Source organism: Trypanosoma conorhini (genome assembly GCF_003719485.1).
Source record: "Trypanosoma conorhini strain 025E chromosome Unknown Tco_14.4_contig_00038, whole genome shotgun sequence".
NCBI classification, from domain to species: Eukaryota; Euglenozoa; class Kinetoplastea; order Trypanosomatida; family Trypanosomatidae; genus Trypanosoma; species Trypanosoma conorhini.
This window is the reverse complement of record NW_021704126.1, coordinates 23,218-32,769: the sequence shown is the minus strand read 5'-3', so window position 1 is coordinate 32,769 and position 9,552 is coordinate 23,218. Positions and strand designations below refer to the sequence as shown.

The window sequence follows — 9,552 nt, the reverse complement described above, 5'->3', positions numbered from 1 at the left end:
GAGAATAAAATGAAGAAGAAAAAAAACAATACTGCAAGAAGAAGAAGCGCCTAGACCTCAAACGATTTTCGTCAGTGCGGCAGCGTATCGGGATTCAGTCTTTTACTTCTACGTGTGGGTGCCTCTGTTGTTCCCTTAATGTTTGGCTGCAGCTTTTTTGTCTTCCCGTTTCCCGTCGCTGGGGTGGGGCAAAACGGTTCCTGTTGTATGCAACATTGCTGTACATTCCTGCCCTCCACGTGGTTCGCTTTGAACACACTCTACTGGCTGCCGACACCTCTCCGTTTGACTCGGCGGCCGCTTCGCTTGGTTCCGCCAGCAACCCCCAAACTTATTTCTCCTCTTACGCTCCATTGCGTTCCCTCCGACTAGTGGGTGACTGCTGCAGTGGCGACTATCGCTCCTCTACTTGCATCGTCCATCTGCTATGCGCTCGGCCCTCCTTTTGTTAAAGCTCCTCAATTTCATACACAAAGTTGCGGGTATGGCCATTTCCACTCGCAACCTCACACACACCACGTAGCGCGTTGCCCTGCAGCATAGCGAGAAAAACAAAGAACACCTGTTCCTCCCGTACCCCCTGTACCAGCACGCCCCACTCCATGGGGTATTCCCGTTCCCCGGGTGGCTTTATCGTGCCCTCCAATGACGCCTCTTGCGCAGGAAACCGCGTGGAAGACTCATGCAGGATAAGCTTCCCCGTAATGTTGCCACTGCCAAAGTCCGCTTGAAGTTGTAGCGTCCAGGGAACGTTATCCTCAAACGGCGTTGCATCCTTATTCCCGTTTTCACCGGTGGAAACGCGTATCACGCGCATCATACTACCGGCGGCAGCAGCCGCTGCTGCATTGGCGTCGATTCCATAGGAATCCAGCCCTGCATTGGATGTCGTGTGTGCACTACCAGCATTGACTTTCTTGTATTGCACCACCTGACGAAATACGTAGTCTAGAAGTGCACGAGGGTCGCGATTGCGTGGGCTTCGTAGCTTCTTGGTGACGCCAAGAATCTCTGCAGCCTGCAAAATATAAAATTGAACATCCTCTGGTTTGCACTTGTTCGTTAACTGACTTAGCCGCACCTTCTCTGGTGCGAATTCCTCGTCTAGGTCAAAGAGGTCTAACGCGGGCGGCATCGGATCCCGATGGGTTGGTTCAAACACTGCAGGCTTCACTGGAGGAAGCGGCGTCAGAAACTCCGGTGGAATAAGTGTTAAAGGCTCTTGCTTCACGTTAAGTTTATTGTACGCCTCAATAACCTCTGGAATGATATCTGTATCCAGCTTGAATGTTTCAGTTTGAAAGAGCTTGGTGAAGTCACGCGGCAATTCCTCCTGCTGTTCTACAGCAACCCGTAATCGCTCGGAGAGGGAGGCGGTGTCGGGAACATGGTTGTAGTCTGTAATGTCTGGTTCGTCGGCATCAATTTGGTTCAGTTTCACCCTATGATGCATGTAGTCGAAGAGCACGTTCGTTAGCAGCTCATTTTCCTCCTTTCCAAACCAGGCATCCTCCATCACGAGGCCACTGCCTAGCAGCAGCAGTTTCCCTTGCTTCCGCTGACCGTTGTGTTCCACCACGTCATTGCACTCCCACACTGCCGCAATTGGTCGGTTTAATGGATACGCCATGAACCCACTGCTAAGGATTGGCACCGCTGGGCGGCTCACGTTGAAGCTAAGACCGTGTGGATACACAAATGAAAGGCTGGTGGGGCCCTCGGCTGCAGTTTCCTCCACCATCTGCTGCTGCATCGCCATCGCTGCCGCACTCAACGTTACGCCCCCCAGAGCCCCGGCGGCGACGGTTCGATTTAGCGTCACGGGGGCAGGACGATCACCGAAGGCGGAGCCGCTTGCCTTAAATCCTCCACGGTCGCCTTGATACCCAGGAGCTCCCAAAACATTTTTGCCAGCCGCCTTATTTATCGCCCTGTTGGTCACCCCGTTTGCGACACACACTTCCTTAGGGTGCAGGTATTTGTTCATGACGGTGCGCACAACGCAGTCCTCGTTAAGCGTGATGCCTGTCCATGCATCCAGCGTCTGATTTAGGTAGGAGTAACGGCCACCGTGTCCATCGCCAAAGAGCATAAGCACCGAACCACCATGCTCAACGTACTCGCGAATGACGGCAAGGTCTTCCTCGCTGAGCTTCTCCTGCGAGGCACCAAAGACAACAATGTCGTATGGCAACAGACGCTCCAAGGTTATATCCTCCTTGTTTATATCCACAGTACTGACTTGCTTTAAGCGGCGAGCCAGCTGCTTGTAACCCTTGTTGGGGTGGTACAGCTCCTTTCGGCAGACGTTGAAGAGAATTTTCGGCGGGGTCTCCTTCACTGGAGAACCCGGTGCATGACCGTTACTCGACGCGTGTGTCCCATTCATCGTGCCGCTCATCAGCTCCGAGACGGTCTCCACCCGCGTGTCTGAGCCACGCAAAAAAAAAAAAAGGAAAGAAGGATTTAAAGCAAAGCTGCTGGCGATGACAAGATATAACAATATATTTTTTTCTTTTAAAGAAAGGGAGCCAAACACTTCAGTCCCCCGTCCGCACTGCTTTCTTTTCCTTGCTTTGTTAGGTTAAGGGCCTTTTGTGTTCCTCGCCCCTCCTTTTTTTTTTCCGCTTACCCCTCTTCTCCGTGTGAGGGGGCGCCAAGAGGGAAGAAAGGAGCCAGAGGCACGGAAAGTTAGGCACATAAAGGAGATAGCTGGAAATACGCAAGAAACAAACCCGCCCAGAGGCACGGACGAAGCGTGGTGGGGCAGCAGAAGGAATTTTTTTGGTTTTTAAGAAGAAAAAAAAAGGTTGGAAAGAGGCAATCGCGCGGACTGTCCAAGAGCCGCCATCTACTCCTCGCGCTGTTAATGCTGCGGCAAACGAAATACGGCTAAAACTATCAGCTTTTGTTGGGTTTTTGCCTCCGTTTCCCCCTCCCTCATCCTCGACTTCCTCTTCCCCTTCCTTCTTCTGTTTCTTTTTCCTCCTTATTCCTCGCTTCCTTCACCAATACAGAAGCAATCGGTGCACTCCACGGTGATTTGCTAGATGCATTCGCCGTAAAGAGGCTCCTGCCCTCTGTTTTACGGCTCGCCTTGACCTTATGGGCAAAACAACACCTGTTTTGTTTTGTTTTGTTTTTTCTTCATTAAGCCACTGCAATCAACGGAAAAAGAAAGAAGGGAGCACCGCCAGCCAGACGCACGAAAACACAAACAGAGAGTAAGCAAAAGAAAAAACTTGCACATCGATTTGGACGCGCCCATCGGAATGGCTACATTCGCGCATATCAGTACGGGCATGCGTGGAGTGACGCGGTTTCCGTCCAGCGTTGCCCACTCCCCCCCCTCCCCCACACACCCGCCTGGTGTCGCCTCATCCGTGCGACACACAACGTTGTGGAGGGGAAGTGAACACCGCGGAAGAGGAAGAGGGCGCGGCAGGCAAGGAGCGAAAAGAAGAGTGACACGAGACAAAAGGAGGGAGGCGATCAAGAGACCGGGAGCGGAAGTGCAAAAAAAAAAGTCTGGGGAAAAAAAACATAAAGGCAGTTCTTTTCTCTCGAATTCCGTCACGGAAATAAAAATCTTTTTTTTCTTTTTTGCTTTATTATAATGTGCGGGTGGAAAGCAAATTGGCTCTTTTTTTTTTCTCCCTGTATTGCCTTTTTGTTTTGTTTGTTTTATGAATAAATACATGAGAACACACCGTACTTCGTGATACTATGAAGTTCAGCCCCACCAACGGTGCTGCTCGCACGTCCTACGATACCTGCGGCCGCGACAGCTTGTCAACGTGGTGCGTCTGGGTAAGCAGCTCGTACAGCGTTGCCAGGGCAAACACGATGAAAAGGAGTCCGCCGACCGTATTCACCGTTCGCATGGAAACGTACTTGGCAGTCATATTCCCACAAAGCACAGCCACACCGGTGCACACGGCGTGTCCCAATATTCCCCCAATCGTCACGGCAAACGGGCTCTTCGCTGCCGCGAGGGCGATGGTGGCGAGTTGGCTACGATCGCCCCACTCCGCGACAAACGTGAGCGCGAAGGCCTCCACCAACACAGGAGGCAGCGCGCACCAGCGCCGGAAATGGCCTCCCGGGTTCGGACCGCTCTCGCCGGTTTCAACATGATCGTTCGGGTCCTTTTTGCGGATGGCAGCGGCGGCCTCAGCCATCTCGTCGTCGCTCTCCGCGTCGTCCTGACCCCGCTTGACAAACTCGTCGTACAACGCCTTGCCCCCAAAGCCAAAGAAGAGGATAACCGCCAGAGCCTTTGTGACCCGGACAGAGAGAACGTTGGGAACCACCACCCCCATGAGGGCGGAAAGCACAGTCATACCCGCCAGTGCGCCAAGAGCGCCGACAAAAACCAGAATTTTTGGGTGTCGCATTGCCATCAAACACGCAATAAAAAACGTCTTGTCCCCAATCTCGCTGACAAGAATCATCGAGAAGGAGGAGCAAAGCCCTTCCGTCCAGACCTTCTTGTTGGCGGGGGTTGACATTTTTTTTTGTACTGTCCTACGCAAATGACTGGCTAGGGTGTACAGAGTCCCGGGTGGAGCGGTCGCCGGCTTCGCCTTCCTTCGCCCGTCTCTACACGCAAATACGTAACTAAACCTATTTGCCAAAAATTTTCCCCCGTGGCACCCCTCGCCCCTTTTTGTGGAGAAGAGAGAAAAAAGAAGCAAACAGGAAGTACGCGGCAGAAGCAAAATAAAGCAAAACGCCCAAGAACAACAAAAAAAGGAACAAGCAAAGAAAAGCATCGGTTTCTGATTCCGCTTCTTCTTTTTTTTCGTTGTGGGAGAGGGCAAAACAAGAAGGTCAGCTGAGGTGTGGCATCATTCCTCGCTGCGTTGCAGACGAACACGGCTGAATGCGCCGCAGGTACCCAAATTTACACAACGAGAGGGAAGTCGCGTGCCTGCAAGCATATCGATGGAACAATTATTATTATTGTTATTTTTTTTTCCTTTTTTTTGCGCGCGTGTGTGCGTGTGTCTGCGTATGTGTATGTGTATTTGTGGTTGTACGTGTTTGCGTCCGTGTTAACGGTGGAGAACAAAAACAGAGGGAGGGACGGTGTGTGTCTGTGGAGCGTAGGGCGGCGGCAAACGAACACGACTGAGAAACAGCAGAAAACGAAACGCACAAACCAAAAGAAAAAGAAAAAAAGGACAGAAAAAGAAACACAACAACACACATGCACACCGAAAAAAAAACGAGAATGAAAAAAGGTGGGGGAAAGAAACAAGGGAAGATATGAACCCCAACGTGAGGAAGAGGCAAAGAAGAAGACAGGTTGGGACATAGAGGGCGCCCAAAGTCAGACACGGCACCAACAATGCAGCATTCGTTCCCCTCACCCACCGAAATTCCATATGCCTTGCCAATCATACTCTCTCCCGTCACACCCCTCCATTTATCCGGCCTCCCCTCCACCGTCGCGCCGAAGCGCTCTATGTTAGTTATTGCCCCTCGCCTCTCCCGTTTCGCCGTGCTTCCTGCGTGCAGGTCCGTGGTGCCCCCGGGCAGAAACTACACCCCGTCCTGCACACAAAGTGCGAAAAGCAGAATGCGCTGGAGAAGGTCAATAAAACAATAAAACAACAAAAAAACAACAACAGCGGGCGAAGAATGCATCAAAAGCAGTGGAAACTGTGAGGAACGCCAGCCCCAAGAAAGGAGGAAAAAAGATGGAGGCAAGACTCTGACGAGTCACCCCGTCCCCACCTCCTCGTCGCCAGAAATACTCACTCATTTTATCCTCGCCCACAACTCAGCCTTCATTTCTTTCCCCTCGTTTCCCAAGTTTTTTTTTTTTTCGGTATTTTTTTGTTCTTTTGCGCTGCGATTACTCTGTGCTCGTGGTGGCGGTGGCTGTTAGAACCGCTGCAACTCCCTCCCCTTTCACACGCGCACACAGAGAAAAAGGAAAAGACTCAATAAAAGCAGGAAAAAAAAGACAACAATAGCCAGTAACAAAATGAAAATACACGCATATATTACCTTATCAACCGCAGTGAGCATAAAGGGGGATATCGGCCCCAGACACGCACACAGACACACGTGCACAGGGGCAACAGCGCCCCCAGCAGTTTCGTCATTTTCTAACGACACCGGCGGACGCCTGCTGTCCGCCTGATATGCGTGCGTCCGTCATTTTGCTTCATCTTCTTTATTTTGTTTGGCAGTTTTTATTTTAATTTTTTTCCTTTTCTTTTCTTGTCGGTCTTCCGCTTCTGCGCCTCCTTCACGTTGCTCGCAATGCATTCATGTTTTCTACCCTCTTCTTTTCCCCCACACACCTCTCAAGCAAGCACGCACACCGTGTAGCTCTCTCCTTCCCCCCCCCCCCCCCCCCCGCCTGTGGACCATTTCAGCGCCCCTCCCTCGTCTGCCCCGGGCCAAAACAAAGCCAACAACGCGAGGGTGTGAACCAACAAAAAAAAAACGAAGCAAAGAGAGATGATAATGCGGGGCCTTCTTTTTTCTGTTGTGTCTCATTCCCTCATTTGGCATAGCAAAAAAGAGCAACGACGTGGCAGCGGAAGAAGCGAAAGAAAAGGGAGAAGGAGAAGGAGGAGTACGCGCGAAGGATTGGAGGGGGTAGGGTGCTCGCACCACGCCTTAGTACGTCGCACAACGGATGGCCCCCGCTTTCTCTCTCCCTCTACTGTCGGTGTATCATCAATCACTCTCATAGCCGTATATATACATGAAAGGGCACATATTTTTTTCTCCTACCTCTTCGTTTTATGTGTCTTCCTCATCACCTCCACCAGTCATCCCTCGCAGCGGCACACAAGAGAGCGTGCCCAAGACGCGGCCACATGTCACACGGCACAGCCAAACATGCAAGAAGAGAACAACGGAAAACGAAATACAAGAAGAAAGACACACTCTACACAGAGAAACTAATGGTAACACGTTGCCCCGATTTTCCCGCCCAAAAAAGGGCACATATACACACTTACACGCGGTATAAAAAAAAACTCCACTTTCCTGTTTTTTTTCCCCCTCCTCCTCCTCCTCTTCCTCTTTTATTTTTTTCTTTTTTTTTCTCCCGTTGTGGCGTCTCTTGTTTTATCATGTCCCTCTTTATTTCATTTTCGCTTTCCCCAGTTTGACACCCTCTTCGATGCCGCCGAGTTTTGACCTCCTTCTTTTGTTATTTGATGTTGTCGTTTTTTTTTTGCCTCTGTTATGTTCTTTTCTCTGTCTAGTTTTTGTTCCAGCTTTTTTTCCTTTTTTTTCCCCCCCGCACGACGAAGGAGAAAGTGGGTGTGTGTTTATGTACTGTCGTTGTCGTTGTTTTTTTTGTTTTTTTCGGTCCTGACGCGCGGCCCTCACACTCACACCGTCTCTTCGGCCACAGGGGGAGTTGTCTCACCCCGTGGCTCGGCCGCCGTCGCTGGCGTCGGGGTCAGCGTTGACTTCACCTCCTGCTGCTCCCCAGCGCCTTCCTTGCTGTTTGCCTCCCCCCTCGCACTGCTATTCTTGCTGCTCCCCTTGTCCTTCGTGCTCCGCTTGTCCTTCACACTGGTGTCCTTTTCCTCCGCCTGTACAGGTGAGAGGACACGGTTAAATTGTTGATTGCTGCTGCTGCTTTTGCGTTGCCCCGGGTAGCGAGAGTGGGTGGGATTCACGTGCAGCTCCTTGCAGTGCTGCCCAAAACGGCACTTGCCCTTGATGTTGTTTAGGCATGCTTCGTATGGGTAGTTTGCAAAGGCGCAATCGTCAAGGAAGTTGCAGTGGCCATAGACACGAAGGCAGGGATGTTTTTTATTGGAAAGCTTGGCACCGTTGCCGGCACTCTGCGACTGCCGTGTCTCCCAGCGTCGTCCAGTTGTGTTGCTAGTGTTGGCGTTAGCATTGGCGTTGACGTTGGTGTTGACGTTGGCGGTAGTGGAGGATGGAACAGCATTGCTGCTTTGGGAAGCATTGAGACTGCCAGCAGTGGCCGCCTTCGCAAGCGACGCCTCCAACTCCGCCACACGGATGGGTGTTGCTCCTGGGTTGACTTCCTCATCCGCCCAGTTAAGGCCGTTGCCGCTGTTGGCACCGTTGTTGTTCGCGTTATTGCCCTTCCAGTTCGCATCACTCTGCTGCGGCGTGTAGGGAGGAATGGGGCGACGCTGCGATATGGGAGGTACCTCGCTGGTTCGAACCGACTGCAGCATGTGGACAAGGCGCCGCAGGGTTTGGTTGGGGACCACCACCTCTAGCAGCTCCTCCTTCGTAAGCTGAGAATACGCCTTGGTGTTGGTGTTCGCACACTCCCGCAAGTACTCCCGTATTGAAACGTTCTCGTAGGTAAACCCGTCCGATGCCACCACGGGATCCTTTACGGAGGCATACTGGCTGACAACCCGCTCCACCGCCGCCAAACTATTCTGCGCCGCAATAAGCTTCCCACGAGCCTCATCGCGTTGCTTAAGCGCGTTGTTGTAGACGTGTCGCGTTTCCTCAAGGGTGCGTTGAAGGCTCTGCAAGACGCCAAGAAGGTAGGGCAGCGAGCACTGGTGACCGTTGAAGCCCTCTTGCAATTCCTTCACTGCCCCCCAAATTAGAGGGGCTTGCTCCGAGCCACTTCCTGTCTTGGCCTGCATTCCCTTCACGTGTTCCTTGGAAACCTTTCTCTGTTCGTACCGCACAGCTGCGTGCGGTGCGCGGGTCGCGGCGAGGAGCAAAGAAGATTTTCACAAAAAGGAGGGGGACGGAGGAGAAGGAGAAAAAGCGATAAACAAAATTTCATGCGATGAAAGAAGACAAAGCACCGATGCAAAAAGGCCCAAGCAAAAATGGAAAAGGAAAAGGAAAAGAAACCAACATGGAGCACCCGACAAATGAGAAAGAAAAAGGAAACGTGGAAATATCAGGGGGGAGGGGGGAATAAAAAGGGGAAATGACGACTAGATAAACAAACAGCGAGCTCATGAAGTAAAGTGCGTGTGCGTGCATGCTTGCATGCATGTATCTAAGCGTGTGTGTGTGTGTGCGAGCGAGCAACAAAAAAGGGACTTCGCGTCCCTTTGTGCCAAACAAAAACAAAACAAAAACGCCAGCGTTCTTTCCTCCACCACCATCCCTCCACCTCCGTTTTCCCTGCGAACCCACCCGATTCATTCTTGGCCCACACGCACACACCTCTTCGTTGCTGGCTGCAGCCTGCAGCGATACTCCTGCGGCCGCAGTTTCATTCTCTCGTTGGGGGAAGAGGAAGAGGGGGCAAAAACGGCCTTGGCATCCGCTGCAAGGCACTCGCCAAAGAAGAAAAAGAAAACAAAACAGAACAAAAAAGTGGAAGAATGAAAAGGCACAATATAACCAAAGAAAAAAAAGGTCGGAGGAACAGCACTTGTGCTTGTCATATGTCTTGGCTGCTTTTTCCCGCCCCGACGCGTTGCATGTTTCCCTCGTGCCGGCAGCGGCCTCTTTTGCCCGGACGCTCTCCGCCTATTTCTGCCCCTCCCCCTCCCCGCTGCTGCACGCAGACTCCGCTCCCGCCAAGCGTCGATCGCACAGAAAAAGAAAATAAAA

General features: G+C 51.8%; 3 protein-coding genes across 3 annotated transcripts, besides 13 other annotated features; all 3 read right to left on the bottom strand.

Moving 5' to 3' along the window:
• Position 1: 1 nt before the first annotated feature.
• Positions 2-47: a microsatellite.
• A 401-nt stretch (positions 48-448) lies between these two features.
• Tco025E_01229 (putative intraflagellar transport protein component) lies at positions 449-2,401 on the bottom strand (the record flags this gene model as incomplete). The annotated part of the gene is made up of 1 exon (XM_029368167.1): positions 449-2,401. One exon carries the CDS (start codon positions 2,399-2,401, stop codon positions 449-451), a length of 1,953 nt encoding a protein of 650 aa, XP_029231688.1.
• A 528-nt stretch (positions 2,402-2,929) lies between these two features.
• Positions 2,930-2,967: a sequence feature (GA-rich).
• Positions 2,968-3,764: 797 nt separating this feature from the next.
• Tco025E_01228 (uncharacterized protein) lies at positions 3,765-4,511 on the bottom strand (the record flags this gene model as incomplete). The annotated part of the gene is made up of 1 exon (XM_029368166.1): positions 3,765-4,511. One exon carries the CDS (start codon positions 4,509-4,511, stop codon positions 3,765-3,767), a length of 747 nt encoding a protein of 248 aa, XP_029231687.1.
• A 445-nt stretch (positions 4,512-4,956) lies between these two features.
• Positions 4,957-4,990: a sequence feature (A-rich).
• A 6-nt stretch (positions 4,991-4,996) lies between these two features.
• Positions 4,997-5,058: a microsatellite.
• Positions 5,059-5,600: 542 nt separating this feature from the next.
• Positions 5,601-5,635: a microsatellite.
• A 186-nt stretch (positions 5,636-5,821) lies between these two features.
• Positions 5,822-5,854: a sequence feature (A-rich).
• A 316-nt stretch (positions 5,855-6,170) lies between these two features.
• Positions 6,171-6,239: a sequence feature (A-rich).
• A 116-nt stretch (positions 6,240-6,355) lies between these two features.
• Positions 6,356-6,377: a microsatellite.
• A 184-nt stretch (positions 6,378-6,561) lies between these two features.
• Positions 6,562-6,596: a microsatellite.
• A 428-nt stretch (positions 6,597-7,024) lies between these two features.
• Positions 7,025-7,050: a microsatellite.
• Positions 7,051-7,072: a microsatellite.
• A 292-nt stretch (positions 7,073-7,364) lies between these two features.
• Tco025E_01227 (putative RNA-binding protein) lies at positions 7,365-8,621 on the bottom strand (the record flags this gene model as incomplete). Its single annotated transcript, XM_029368165.1, has 1 exon — positions 7,365-8,621. The coding sequence occupies one exon, from the start codon at positions 8,619-8,621 to the stop codon at positions 7,365-7,367; it is 1,257 nt and encodes a 418-aa protein (XP_029231686.1).
• Positions 8,622-8,805: 184 nt separating this feature from the next.
• Positions 8,806-8,877: a microsatellite.
• A 401-nt stretch (positions 8,878-9,278) lies between these two features.
• Positions 9,279-9,310: a microsatellite.
• Between the last annotated feature and the right edge of the window lie 242 nt (positions 9,311-9,552).